The sequence below is a fragment of the Nothobranchius furzeri genome, chromosome 9, assembly GCF_043380555.1.
Source record: "Nothobranchius furzeri strain GRZ-AD chromosome 9, NfurGRZ-RIMD1, whole genome shotgun sequence".
Lineage (NCBI taxonomy): Eukaryota > Metazoa > Chordata > Actinopteri > Cyprinodontiformes > Nothobranchiidae > Nothobranchius > Nothobranchius furzeri.
In genome coordinates this window covers 50,500,047-50,515,963 of record NC_091749.1, presented here as the reverse complement: position 1 = coordinate 50,515,963, position 15,917 = coordinate 50,500,047, and the positions used below count along the sequence as shown (strand labels likewise).

General features: G+C 38.6%; 1 protein-coding gene across 1 annotated transcript in view; it reads left to right on the top strand.

The window, feature by feature from the left end:
• The window catches only part of LOC107381817 (protein kinase C-binding protein NELL1), a 517,506-nt gene that overhangs the window by 475,392 nt on the left and 26,197 nt on the right, over positions 1 to 15,917 (top strand). The window contains exons 16-17 of the mRNA XM_015953703.3: positions 1,771 to 1,911; positions 15,337 to 15,530. Coding sequence (XP_015809189.3) covers positions 1,771 to 1,911; positions 15,337 to 15,530 — 335 coding nt within the window. The remainder of the gene's footprint in view (positions 1 to 1,770; positions 1,912 to 15,336; positions 15,531 to 15,917) is intronic.

Here is a 15,917-nt window from a genome sequence, read left to right as displayed (position 1 = left end):
GATCCACCCGCGGGAGAGGGAAGCAGGCAGGCAGACAATCTGGAATGAGGAGAGCACGCAGGACAATGAAACAATGAGCCAACCAGACAAAATGGACTAACAGGGTTTAAATACAGGAGAAGCTGGGACCTTGGGTGATTGGGAGACGAGAGGCAGGTGGGAGCAATTAACATGGACACAGGACTGAACAGAACGGGGAGACAGGACAGGGTGTGACAATGTTCATCCCTATAAAACATCTGCTTAATAAATGCTCTGAAACATTATCAGCTGATTTTTGTTTTTTTGGCCGTTTTGTATATTTAATACTTGGTCAGTTTATTGGTATTCTGTATTAATCTTGTTAAAATGTTGATTTTAACACATGAGCAGAGTACAAAATTAAGATTCAACAGTTGGTTAAATTCAGTGTTTAAAAACAGATTAGGCTCATAAATGTTGTGCATCCAGTTGTTATTTGTGATAATTTAGCATTCAGATAAAGTACCAAACATTGATATTAGCCTAAAAAAATCTGCATTACTTATCGGCCATCAGCTGACCACAACCGCCTCATATCGGCAATAGAAAAACCAATATTGGTCGACCTCTAGTGAAGATCATATACTTCTTCCTCCCATTGAAGTTATTTAATCTATCAACTGTTCCATGGTTACGCCTCATACAAAGAATGACAAAACTTTTATTGTTACGTACACCATAACTGTTATAAAATCAATTAGCTTCTTCAAATAGCATCCTATATTTATTTCAACTAATGACCATATTTGTCCCATTTATGTATCTATTAATTTGTTTAATGTATTAATTGATTCATGGATTGATTGATTGATGATTGATTGATTGATTGATTGATTGATTGATTGATTGATTGATTGATTGATTGATTGATTGATTGATTGATTTAAACATTATTTGTATATCTCTGAAGTTCCATCAAATCAATCAGCCATGCATTGTCCCCCTTTTTAAAATGTGATTTTAAAACTATATCTTCCAGTGCACTTTCATAACTTATTATTATTATTATTATTATTATTATTATTATTATTATTATTATTATTATTATTATTATTATTATTTTACCTCAAGCATCAAATTGTGAAATATGACCTGATGTTTGACACATTCTGTTTTATTCTATAGCCTAAGAGAGAGGCTTTAATACAGTGTTTACATGTGTTAATTTGCTTTAGAAATCCATGGATTTCTGTTTGCTGAGTTTCTCATTTCTGTGACTCAGGTGACCTTCTGATATACCTTAACCATAATGTGTGTGCAGGTCAACTTTTACAGTCCACAGCAGCAGAGCTTCAGATGAGGAGCAGAGCTAACAGCATGCATAATGGATGAGAGATTTACTCTCCTGAAAAGGTGCAAAGACCTTAAACCTCTAGGCTGGGCATGTGTATGCACACAGCACACCAAAGACTAAGTATCCTGAATAAGAAAGACAGAATGAGTCAAGAGAAGAAACAGAAATATGCACAAAAGCAACAGTTCTCCTGTCAAGTGATGTGATTTCTATGATTTGGATCTCCACTGAAGCAGACAGGCTGCAGAAATGTCGGCTGTCTTGTGGGCAAACATACATCTAGTTTTCTGTAGCAGAAGTGATTTTTCCTCCTTGAATGGATCAGCAGCTGTTGTAATTTAAACAGATTAAAAAATTGGCTAAACATCTACTAAGTTGAGGTTTCAAGTGTGAGTCCTCTTCCCAGAGAAAATTATATTTTGACTAATTCCTTTACTGTTTTCTTTTGTCTTCAGATATTGATGAGTGTGCGGAGGGCCTGATTGAGTGCCACAACCACTCCCGCTGTGTCAACCTGCCTGGCTGGTACCACTGTGAATGCAGAAGTGGTTTCCATGACAATGGCTCCTACCAGCTTGATGGAAGCTCCTGTGTTGGTGAGTAAACTGGGGATAAAACATACTTATCACTGCTGCAAATACCAGCCCCTCATCAGCTTCTCCCCTCCTCATTCTTACAGTTCCTGAAGAGTTTGCTTATCTCTACCTTTTCCCAGTGATTTGAAACATGTTATTCCTGTTGCTGCCTCTGGCAGTTTTTTATTAATTAGATTTAAGCTTTTCAGGTTGCTATTTGACATCCTTATAATTAAAAACTGCAAAGGTACAAGCTCGATGTGTACTGTATCACTCTATGTCAGGATGGTTCTAAGTTTGGTGACATCATACAAGTGGAACTTTTCATTAAGAAAATGTGGTGTGTGCGTTTGTGGTTGATTGTCTTATGTGTCTTTGTGTTACCCTGCAATAAGCAGCATGTACACCCCCACCCACCCCAATGGACATGGGTGCCAACCCCCTGCAATTGAAAGGATAAGTAGGTATAGGTGATGGATGGATGTTTCTCAATTTAGTTTCTTTATTGGTGGGTAAAGATCCAACACAAGCAACGTTTTGATAAAATTTTGGTCTGTCCCAATGGTTGCAAAATGAGTCCCACAAGCAATGATTTACTGGTAAAAAGTTGTTCTCACATCAAAGTGAAAATAAACCTAAATGGTTGATTTTGGTTATGTTTTCTTGGCTCTTCAACAACTGTACTCACATGAACGCTGCTTTAATAGGATACAGTAATTTAAATTCTAGACAGGTGAAAGGAAAACTGAGGGTACATAATCATATTGATGCCTTTGTGATAAAAGAAAAGGTTAGTTTGTTTACTTTATCTAAAGTAATTCACACAAGCTACTGAAAGGTGGACACAGCATAAAACAGTTTAAATAAAGGCAGATAATATAAATGCAATGTTAAAACAAATTTAAATATATTTTTAAATAATGGCACATCATTTTCAAAAATTGAATGTATGAAATAGCTGATAACAATGCTGGGAAGTGTAAAACAGAATTTAGTAAATGAGTAAAAGCTCTTTTCTCAAATAAAGCATTAAATAATTTGTATTTCAAAGTTTCTAGAAGCTCTATCGCCTTAACAGGATTAGTACTTTCCTGGCAAGCAGCTTATGCCGGATAACTGCATAACTGAAGCACTGCACATGGCTTACTGCAGGTGTCTTACAATAATCACAAAGAAAATAATGCTGACATTTTGCCAAAATGCATTTAAAACAGTTTAATTTTTTTTATGTTAACCAGTTGGTTTTCTTTTAAATTTTCAGTATCAGTATACTGTTTATTTACAGTTTGGTTTTATAATGCATGAATACTAGTGCTCCAATTGTGTTTGCCTAAATGAAATTGAGTTGACTTGAATTTGAAGCATGTTAGGTAAATGAGACCGGTCGACCGGTCTAGGAGGACCAGAGCATTTAGAAGATCCATCCTCTACCAACATCCAGCAGCCATGTCTCATTCTATGTTATTTATAACAATGTATAGCAGACATTCAAATAACTGGAGGGGCCAGAGTGTAATGTCAGGGAGAACACAAAGCCTTAGAGAGAGAATCTTGGGACACTCTCTGAACTCGCTGGCACGTGGTCATGTGGTCCATGTAATCCTGAAAAGATGAAGATGGACAGCGGCAGTGTGACTTGTAACTGTTTAGTTACTGATCTACAGTTATTCATTCATTTATGCTGCTATTGTATCATTACTAATTCAAGTAAAGATTATAATACCAATTTTACCTCAATTGATGAGGTACTGATATTAAACAGATGCAAATGAACAGTCCTGCAGTAAATACTAACTTTGTAAAGGTTCAGATGTCCTGATTCAGCTCTAGTTATTCTGGAGGACGCATCGTATTACCATGGTGATCTTGAGTTTGTAACATGCTTCAGCAGGTTATAGAAGTCAGCTTCATGTGGTTTGTCTGAAAAATATGAAATAATCACATTTTACTTTACTGATGATGTCCCAATTTATGCTGTTGTCTGTCCGATGATCTATAACCCAAACTAACATGACAAATTAACTAAAACTGGCTACATGAAAAATCACGACTGACTTACTTTGGTTCGAGCCAGTCAGCTAATGCTTTACAATGCCAAAATGTTGCAATTTGATCAATTTACAAGAAGAAAACAGCTCCCAAACACAGAGACTGAACAGCATTCAACGGTGGAACTATCTGAAGCTCCGTGGCCGACGTGACATTCCTTTCTTTCTATTCGAGCCTATGGGAGTGTCCACAAGGTTCTGGGAGAACCTAATGCCAAAATAAACAAATAAAATACACTGCAAAAACTGATTCCTAAGAAAGTAAAACAACAAAAAACTTATATTCAGAAATGTTATCACATATTTCATCTAAAAGCAAAATAAATCATTCTCTAGAAAAATAGCATTTATTTTTCTTGTTTGAGTAAAAAAAAATCTGCCAATGCAATCAGCAAATGCTGCTTGGCTAGAATCGTTAAGACTTGTAAAAAAATAAAATTTTTGATTTGATTGCTAGTTATAAAAATTCCAGCCAAGCATCTTTTGCTTACCGCATTGGCAGAATAGTTTTTACTCAAAACAAGAAACTTTGGATCATATTTAAAAGTGTTTAACTTATTTTATGTTATGTTTTTTTTTCTAGAGAAGAATTTATTTACTTGTCAGATGCAATATCTGACTGATGACACATTGTCGTCTGCTATAATGCCAACGCAGAAACATTGTAGCTCTGCTACTGTTTACGCTGGCTGTTTGTGGGGCGTTCCCGGGTTGACGTCATTAGCTGGTTTGGGCTCAAATCAGAAGCCATCTTCTGTTTTAAAAACTGTGGATTTTCTTAAAAACCCAGCTGTGAAAATTCAAAAACCTTCTTCAGTTGAGGTTTTAATACTGTTTCACAATTACCATCCAAAGGAATTGAACCTCTGGCCATATATTTTAAATATAATATTAAAAATAGAACTCATAGTAGATAGTTTTGTGTTTCAGCATTATTTTAAACCTCTAATCTGCTGCTTTCTGATTCCTGGCTTTGGCATTACCTGAACATCAGTGACTCACTAAGTTGTGCATGACCTTCTACTTGTAGGAGAACATGTGCTCAGTGTATCCCGACATTCCACGACATAACAATCCAAGCATGGCGTCTTGGTATTCATAATGAATGCAGCAAACAGAACTGCTTGACTGAGTGAAACCCTTCTGCCTCCAGTTAACCTTTAAGTCAAAATGCAATATCAGCAGAGAGTTCTCATTTATCCACCTGGTTGGGAGAGGTATGACCTCAGCATATTTCCGCTGAAAGTAGTCTCATTTAAATTCAGCAATTCTGCAAAAACCACTCTGCTAGGCTATGTTGTGGTGAGTTGTAGAATTGGGGAATTTGAGCTGTATGTGTTTGAACCTGTGAGAAATGCACGAAGAGGAAGGTCTAATTATACAGGCAGCATCCAGGTGGAAGGATCAGCATGTCTTTTGATCTTAAAACTTTAGAAATGGGATGTTGCATAATGAGCTCAGCAACACACTCAGCCGATAATAAGATGCTAATATTGGCAATATGTTGTTTTCAGTACAAAATGAGAACCAAACATAAAAGTCTTTAATATTTTGCACAACTTCTCAACAACAACTTGTGTATCAAGAGAATCACTGCTTGAATCCACAAGCTGCAAACGTGCAAGACCAAGAAAACAGTGCAAAACTAAACTCACCTATATATACATGCAGGTTGTTTTCAGCCCTCTGTAACTTTCCTCTTACTGAAACATACTTTCCCACCTGATTAGAGTTTCCATCTCTTTTCATTTCATTTCCTTCGCTCACATGTGAAAAAAGTAATTGTGTAAAGGAGGTGGTTAGGAACAAGCTTTCATTTTGTTTGTGTAAATATTTCCTGATGAAAATATATGTCCTCCCAATTATTTCATTAACAACGGAAGCAGAACTGCATGAAATTACTCCTCCAACAAGCTGGTGAGTTAGTTTTTTGGTGATCGGAGACTTGCATTGCTGATATCCATCTGTAAAGTTTTTATTTTGTGACTATTGAACACATTTGCACAGATTTGTTTATAATATACTATATGTTTGCTCAATTTTGTTTGCTTCCCTCCTGAACTCGTGCATGTTGCTGTGACAGTTTACCTGATACCCCCCCTCCCACTTTGTGGTGTCAGGCTTCAAGTCAGCAGGGGAAATAAGTACAAATGGCAATTTAACTGGATTTCCCCCTCTGTAAAGTTCCTCAAAGAGCGTTTCAGATGTCACCCAAGCATAAAGGAGCAGGGTAGCTGGATCAAAGCAGAAAACAGTGGAATCAAGTTAACAGCTAAAGTGGCAGGTTTGTAAGGAGTTGTAGAAAGCTGAAAAAGACATGAAAAGCACCTTGTGAATTTGTATTTTCTCTGCAAAAGCCTTATTCAGGCTTTCTGGGTTAAGACAACAGCAAAAATAATGAAACTTATTGGAGGATAAGTCCACATTTGTGAATGCAAACCCTTTAAAACTATTTGTCAAATGTATGGTTTGTTGTAATGTTGGTGCTGATTTCAGAGCATCCTGGTGTGTGCAACATTAATCTATATGAGCCTTTATCTCTGAAGTGGCTGCACAAATGAGATGGCTATTTATCATGTTTTCACTGTTGATTCAAATGTCTGCATCCTGTTTTTACCCCTGAAAGAGGAAAATATCACAGTAAAGTTTTGCTTTTTAGAAGCTGTATGTCAATAATTTCAATGCAAGGTGTTCGGATGAGAACCAACAATTTTACGTCTCCTTTCTAGTTTTGACTGAAAGCTGCATCTAAACCCATGTTTATCATGCCAAATGCTTCGGGTGGGGGGTGGGGTGGGGGGCAGGTGGCTTTAATAAATCAGATTGTGAGTAAAGATGAGAAAATTTTACCATAAATTGCTAGTGTGTGCCTGAAAGAAGGTTTATGCATGTTTTTTCTCCCTTTTCTGTTGTGATCACCAGCTTTCATGTGTTTGCTTGGAAATGGACCAAAGAGAAATTATTTAGATACTAAAATACTGAGCTTTGTGAGGTCTCCTAATTACCCCCATTTGTCAGGAGGATTTGGTGTTTTGCATGTTATTGGTGTGTGTGTGTGTGTGTGCGTGCGTGCGTGCGTGCGTGTGTGTGTGTGTGTGTGTGTGTGTGTGCACGTGTGTGTGTGTGTGTGTGTGTGTGTGTGTGTGTGTGTGTGTGTGTGTGTGCTCACATTGTCATGTTCCAACATAGGCTTAGTGCTTTCATGTGTAACGGCACATTTGGGTGTGAGGGAAAGTTTCACATATGGCTGCCGCTGCTCAGCGGGTTTATCCGAAGGGCTTTTGTGTTCACTTCCAACCCTGTTACTTGCAGCCTGGATGTGAGAGTGTGCTTCATCTGCGAGTGGCAGCTTGTGGCTAAATGTGGTGAATGTAGCATGAAGAGCATTATTCCTTTACTACTAATGGTACAGTATGTCTGACTAGCTGATGGGATTTCATTTAACGTATGCAAATTGTCTGTCCGGGGCACAATAAATTCTTGGCTGAGCTGTTTTTCTTCCTCTTCCTTCTCTAGAAGATTTGATAGAGCAGCCAATTAGAGTGCACATTCAGCAGTGTCACGGCGTATTGCTGGTTCTGGTATGACAAGTGTTTTCCAAATTTTATGTCCACCCAGGGTTGGTCTGGCTGCTGCAGACGTCTTATCAGTCTCTACTGAAGAACAGAAACTACATAGACTATCCAGGCTTTCTATAGAGTGAACAAACTGGGTCAGAGCTGCTAAAAATGTGTTAAGGTACAAAGCATTTTTCTGTTGCCTCAGTGTTTTTTTTTCCATCATTTTCGAATTTGCTAACCTTTAGGAAGGGGGTTGAATTTGTAATATACAAATTATTTGACATTGAAAGTTAAGAATAAAATATGCTTTTTATTTGCTAATGTAATTATTATGGTGATTTAGCATTTTAAAGTTTTTAAGGTGGTGGACAGCAAGCATTAGTGTTTTAGGGACATCTTTGTCGGTAAAGAAAGTAATCACCATGTTCCCCAAAGAATCCCCGTCACTGTCTGTGAGCTCTTCACAATATGATGCAGTTTGATTAAGTCCAGGTCCCGATCTCCACTCTGCTGATAGGCCTGTTTCTACTATCGGAACTTCCGGGAAATTTTATCGGAACTTCACGGCATGCGTGTGTCTCCATTTCACCGGGCCAGCCGAAAAGAACCAACAGAGTACCTGGTCTGGGGTAGCTCAGAATGGCCCGATAGAGTTGCTGAGCACGACTTGTGGTCAACTCATGCTGATTGGTTGAAACTCAGAAGGAAATGATATCACCAAAGCAACCGGATTTGTAACACTAGAAGATTCCTGTTGAAGCAGAATGGAAGGAAAGGAAAATAAACAGGCTTCACGCTGCTTCAAAATCAGTTTTTAAACTCCCAAAGCCAAGAAATGCAGGAGAAATCCCTCCACAACATAATTTGTGGGGCTTTGTGGTTAAAAAAATAAAAAATATGATTCTTCTTTTGGTCAGTGAACACCACACTTTACATGATACAGCTGCTTTCCCAGTCTCCCAAATTTGTTAAACTATGACATACTTTGACATAGTAAAACATTTCTCATGTTATTAATGTCAATCAATGCATTTTGATCAGTGACATCACTCAATGTTGAAGGAGACACGAGAGCTGTGAGGACCAAGCCATCGTATCCCTCAGTCAGTTTCCCCCCTCCCAGAAATTCCCGGAATGCCTATAGTGGAAACACAGCTATAATTATTTGTGGTTCTTCACTGAGCCAAAACTGCTTGTTTTTACCTTTGCTGACATGTTTCAACGTCTATTACCACCTTCGTCAGAGCAACCGCCGATGCTGTTGGTGTTATTTCTGTGTTATCTCTCTCTCTACTGCTCGTGCCTTCTCCGTTGATCACCAAGTCTCATGAACTGATTGAGATAAGGAGATGTGGACCCAGGACCATAAACAGGGACGAGGGAGTATACACGCTGGACCATAGGCGGAGGTGGGAGGGACCGATGGCGCCAGTGTTCAGAAGATCTCGCCTCTGTCAGCTGTGGCTACATTGTAGCTCATCCCAATTAGCGTGTGAATGTGTTTGTGAATGTGTGAAAGACCGATTGTGTTGTGCAGCACCTTGGGGGTTGTAGAACCCTAAGAAGGTGCTATACAAAAATGGGCTATTCAAAAGCAAGACAAGGCAGCTTTATTTGTATAGCATCGTACAACAGCATGAAGCTGACCAAAGTGCTTCACAGAAATTAAATACATTAAAAACAATACACAACGTAAAAATGCATAAAGACCAAAGCTTAAGAACTAACACTAAAAAACACTAAAAAGACTCTTATGCAGAAAAAGCCAAATCATAAATATAGGTTTTTAAAAGAGATTTAAAGCCAGACAGTGAAGAGGCTGACCAAATGCTCATTGGCGGTGCATTCCAGAGCCTACGAGCCGCTACAGTGAAGGTAAAACTAATATATGTAATAGATTCGTTAAAGCCAGATACTTCAGCCTTTAGTTGTTATGATTGTGAGGCTTACAGCTAATGAAAACCCCAAGTCCAAAATCACAGATATTGTGAATGGTTCAATATTCTAGACTCAATTTGTCACACTCTAATCAGCTAGTGAATACAAAACAGCTGCAAAAGGTTCCTGAGACTTTAGATGGTCTCTCAGTCTAAGTTGTAATCATTAACTGTAAAAAGTATTCCTCTGTTTGTTTTAGTGTTTTATTTTCTCTTACTGGACTGCGACTTTGAGTTTTTAGAGAGGCAACTCAGATTAAATATTTTATAGTAGAATTACTGAAACAAATACACTTTTACACAATGATCTTTTTTTTTTAGTTTCAACTGTTTGGCATTTTAGGCTGGTACAGTATGTCTCAGTCTTTCTCTTCAGTTTGTTGTGTTAAAGCTTTGACCACAGCTGATACAATGTTGATCCTTTATCTCCACAATTAACTCAAGTCTGGAGGGGTTCTGGTGTGTGATGGAGTTGCTAACGCTACCAGTTAACTTCTACTGGTTGGGACACTCTCTGCTGTTTCCTGGTCACTAAACCAACAACAGCCTTCCTCAGCGCAACTCAAGATGGGTGAATCCATGAATTTTAAGTGACAGAGTGATGTCTGTCAGACTTTTCTGAACCAATGATTTTTCTATGTATTTTCTATCAGAGGCTGCTGAAGGATTCAGCCTACATCTTAAACTCAGAGTGACTGATCATTTTCAAAAATAATGAAAAAGGGTTTCTCAGTGAACCTTTTCTTTAAAAAGAGTGTACTTATTTCTAATACTTCTGTGTGTGTGTGTGTGTGTGTGTGTGTGTGTGTGTGTGTGTGTGTGTGTGTGTGTGTGTGTGTGTGTGTGTGTGCGCGCGTGTGTGTTTTGGGGGGTGGGGGGGTTCTTCAATCTTTAGTTTTGTTATTGGGAAGTAAAATGCAGCTTGATCCTGTAATTGACTCAGTCATCACAGAATGGTCCATTTATATACCTTCAAAAGCCCCTGGAGAGCTTTTACAGACCATGTCCATTTGCACTGTGAAGTACAGTCCAATCAATCAGCTCCATTGGGCTGAATCAGTGCAGACAGTTTGTTTTTATACTGCTCAGAATAACTCCACCTGCTTCTGCCCTCTGCAACGCCAACAAATTATTGTGATTCAGTCCTATTTTCTTTGAACTAAATTTGTTTAAATTTAGACACTTTAAACCCCTACAGTCTGATTGCAACACTTTGGTTTTGATAGTCTTAGTCATTGCTATTTTGTTGACTTATCTTGTTTCTTAAATGTATTTGAATATGAAAGCTGATTGGCTAATACATCAGTCTTTTTGACATACTAAAGAGGGTCTGCACTTCCCCTGGCAACACTGAAAATCCACAGATGTGTGATGGGTGCAAAGCAGCCATGAAAAACTTCCCAAAAAAAGAAAATACTGAATTTATCCAAATAAAGGACAAGATTTTTAAAATTGAAAATCATTTTTAAATGTGGGGTCATCTTAAAATTGGGGTCTAAGGATTCACACATGCTGATATTTGTCTGGGGTCTTTACACCCCATAACAGCAGACAGCGCCAGGCTGTATGTTCTCAACAGGAGAAAAAAAATGGAGACGAGAGATCCGAAGCAGAGTGGACCGAAAGTGGAGCAAGTTAACAAGCTATAAGAGTTATGCTAATATTAAGATGCCAGTGGTCAATTCAGCAAAGGCATCAAACATTGCATTCATGGATGCCTTGGATGGCAATGAGGATGACGTTCTGTGATTAGTCAGCAGATGTAGCAATTTGATGGAACACCAGCAGCATGAGAGGGACTGAGTACAGCGAAGCAGAGGTTGTCTGTGAATAAAAGCCTCATATGACTTTTTCACATGTCAACAAAGTTCTGATTTGTATTAAAATAGTATTTTTGTTCAGTATTTGTTCTCAAATTTTCAATAAAAATAGTTTATTTTAAAAGTGATTTTCTTTTTGTCTTGGAAAGGGGTCGTCTTATAATCAGGATCGTCCTTGTATTAGGGTCAGTACGTTACACCTTTTGAAGTAAATTGGTTTAAAGGGACTTTACGGAGTTTTGAATTTTTATGCTTGCGATTACCCCCTCAGGCCAAAAGCGTAACGGCAGCTTCAATAGTAGGCTCGTGCACGAGGCGCGCATGCTGTACGTGCACACTCCTTAACGAAGATAACAGCTGAGACCGCCCTGTGTGTGTGTGTGTGTGTGTGTGGTCCGGAGGACGGAGGACAGGAGAACGTGCAGCTAATTAATTAAATAATTTGGTTCTGTACCTTTCTCTTCAGCACAGCCGACAAAGGTTTAAGATGGGTCAGTCCTCCGGCATGCTCAGATCATTCCATTCCCTTGCTTGAAAAATTGTTCCAAAATGAAAATTGAACCCACGTCATTTTTATCTGTGAATTCAATGCCGTTCAGCGAGTCTCAAATTAAAATTTGGGCATCTTACTGTAAAAAAATATACCATTACTGTAAAAAATAAACTCTAAAACAGCTATGTTCACATCCAGAATTGGACCCGGGTCTTCTGCCGGAATGTTCAACGTTTTACTATGCGAGCTAAAGTGCCAGTGATGTCCTATGTATCTGTAACATTTATATCCTTGATGATAGCTGAAACAACGTTCAAAGAACGATTCGGAGGGCTCTGCCTGAGCGTGAACGCGCATGAAGCAGCCCGCTCGACCCGAGCCGCTCTCTTTTTCTGTGATTTTACAGAAAAATAGGCAATCACAGTAAAAATGCCAGGGCTCATTCTACAGGACCAGGGCATTGCAGGATAATGTATTAAGAAGAAATTTATTATTTCTATACATGTTTTGGCTGTTAAACTTCCATTATGCCCCTTTAATTAAACAAAAATAATTAATTAGGTTGTAGATTTAGGTTAGTGATTCTGATGATGTTTAGGCCAGCAGAAAAGGCTTTGCTGACCATGACTACCTGCCACTGGTGAAATCAGTCAGAATCTGGCTTGGTTTTTTGGGGCTCCTGAAAATGAATTCTAACCATTTACGCAGATTAAACTGTTCTTTGTGATGACTGACAAATTTCTGTACCTCGAACCCACACAAAAAATAAACATTTGGATTTTAGGCATTATCAAAAGTGCAGATTAGATAAAAAAAGAAGTTCTTCACAACTATGGAGATTAGATCATGTGCTAGCTACAGGAGGGACTGGATGTTAGTTTTTACAGTCCAGGGGAGGAGGGTTCCAGGTTCAATACCACATGAATAGGGAGGAGCAGTGCCTGATGAAGCAAACCTGTTAAATCCAGCTGTTTGTGATGGCTTAGACCTGACGAGAAGCTGGAGCTGAGACAGGAAAAAGCATCCATGAAGTCAAAAACTATTTGGAGTGTTTTTCATAAGGAAATAAAATAAATAAAAGTCAAAATCTCCCAAATTTAAAGGTTGACTCCCTGCTCATATTCTTCCCAGTCTGCTTGCTCATTCAATTGGTAATGGCAGTGTCAGTTGTATGAGATGCTTATTTATAGAACTGGATGCATATTTGAGCTCATGCATGTTGCAGACTCAGAGAGCTTTGTAGGCTTGTGAAGAGGCGAGTATCTGAGTCAAACTGGGATGTCTGATGCTCCTTCCTGTAAAATCTCAAATATCAGAGCAAAACTTTGGTGATTATTTGCATATTTTCCTGCCATTGTTGATTGTTTTTATTTTATACCTTTGGTGTATCTGCTTACAATAACAGCATTAAGCACATTCACTCCTGAAAGTGACAAAAAATGGCTTAGAATAGCTGAAACTGGTTTGATAGCGTTTTGCTCAGCCTGACATGCGCTAAATTGGTTACTATACAGAAGATTAAACTCTGGATTGCCTGATGGGAATCAAGCAGGACAAATTAAGCGTGCAGTATCAGTAGGGAACCAGATGATAAAACAGCTTAAGCATGTGAAGACCCGTATTATGTAAGAAATAAATAAGTTTAAAAAAGAATAACAACAAAACCAACTTTTATTCTTTTTTTTCCTTTTTTTTTTTTTTTTACTGAGTTTCATAGTTTCTGCTCTGGCCTCGGTTAATGCAGCACCAGTAGCGTGCTGTGAGTGTCTTTTGGGTGTGATCATTGTCAGCAGCTGCTGCTAGCAGGGGAGGCCAGAGCTGCTGTCAAAAGGACTTTGGTCTTTTTCTCTCTGAACAACTCACATTTAGCGAGGATGAAGAGAGTTAAATGCCATGACTCAGTAAAAGGTAAAAACATATTTTTTGGCCCCCCAGGGCATATGAAAAGTGGATGAAAATGCCATCCACCCTTTCTGTGTTGGTTAGTAATTTTAGTGGGTTGGAGGCAGGGAAAAAATAAAAGCTGATTTACCTTAACCTTGATAATTCCTGCTGAATCAATCTATTCAAACATATAACAAACATGATGGATGATGTAGACATAAATGCAAAGAATAATTCATGTAGAGTAAGACGTTGCTGATTCAATACATGCAGAATCCTACTTTACTTAAAACGTGTAAAAGATGAGCAGGATAGCACAATGTTTGGATTACTGAATTTGTTCAGACCTGATTTAGACAGTTTAGCCACGTATTCCAGATGATTTTTAATTATAATTATGCGATGAAATGAATTATAAAGCATGCAGTGTGCAAAAAAGTTATACAAGTATGAATAAATAATGAAGTTGGAAACAAAATTATTGCCATGCGAGAGTAAAACTCCTCCGGGTTGTTTTGACTCAGCACCGGACCCTTCTGCATCCCTTTGCATCTCAGCAGCAGATGTGGCACATGTTACACCATACAGGGGCTGCATGGTGACGCAGTGGTTAGCACTGTTGCCTCGCAACACGAAGGTTGCAGGTTCGAAACTCGGCTGCGGCCTTTCTGCGTGGAGTTGCATGTTCTCCCCATGCATGCGTGGGTTTTCTCCGGGTACTCCGGTTTCCCCCACAGATCACAACATGCCCTATAGGTTAAAAAAAAATTGTAAGTCGCTTTGGGTAAAAGCGTCTGCTAAGCACATAAACATAAACATACAGAGAAGCAATGCACTATTCATTTGTGTGAACAGGTTCAAACATTAAACAAAAAGATTTCTACAAAGCCAGAGGCCTCTAACTCCCGGTCCGACTGAAATTTCACTGCTGCTCTTAAACCAGACAGTTAAAATAGTAGAATGATCGAATAACTTGGGGGCTGAAATATTCATTTGTGCATTGCGATAATTATAAACATCACATCTTGTACTTTCCAAGGCAGCACAGTGATATGAAGAAAAAGGGGAAAAAATTAACATCAAATGGCCACACACAAAAATGTAAAGTGCAAAGTTGAACATTGCAAGTGGAGGAAAAGGTTTTTTCTTTCTTTTTGCATGTCCGTACCCTCCAACACCATCACACTTAACAGGTAAGTGCACCAAATCCAGATTGTTGTGATTTAAATGAGAAGACTGGATAATTTAGACAATTTGAATCATAAATCTGAAGCACAACTTTTCAAGCTACCATAACTTAAGACAGCATCAAAATATTCTTTCCTCCGTCTGATGGGACTAAAACCAATATCTTCAGTGTCCAGGAGTGTTGATGAAGGAGCTGCTGCACTACCACCACAGAGTGGTGCACACCCAGCCCCTTTCCTGTTTGGGGGCTACCCTATGAATTCTATATTTATTGGTATGTTGTACTTACTGCCCTAATCTGTATTTAAGCATATCAGGTCTCCACCTAATCAGTTTTGTGTAATTGGTCATAATCTCTCACAAAGAAGCAAAATGTAAGATGTTTGAAACCGTGACCACAAGTTCTTCAGACTCCTTACACATACACAGATGTTTGATAGCCACTGAAGGTAATTCCTAAAAACTTGTTGTATGAACTTTTTGTGAGCTCTTCTATGCCCTTCTTTTGTATTCCAGACGTTGATGAGTGCAGTTTGCAGACACACACCTGCTGGAATGACAGCGTGTGTGTGAATCTCCTCGGAGGATATGATTGCATGTGCACATCTGGTCCAGGCTGCAGCAGCAACTGCCCGCAGGAAGAAGTAGTAAGACGCAATGGAGAAGACTGGAAACCCAGCTTTGACCGCTGTGCTATATGCTCCTGCAAGGTAAAGAAGAGAAACACACACACACACACACACATACAAACACACACTCACAGTGATAATTACATCAAATTATCGTTGGTTCTTGAGGTACAGGATGTGAAATAAATGTTGTCTTTTTGTTGAATGTTTAAAAATAAGCAGTTTTAGGTTGTTTTATGTATCGAAGGAGAATGGAAGAGGAAAAAATACACATTAGCTCTCAAACTGAATGTGTGCTTCAATGCTAATTGGACCTATTTGGGTAATGTACATGCGTCGGGATCTCAATAACAAAAGACAGTAAAAAAAAAAACTTTGTCAAAGAGAGAAATTGTTTCTACAGATGGCCATCACCTCATGGTTAAAACACCCAAGTTGTTTTCACACTGGTAGAAAAGAAGGATTCAT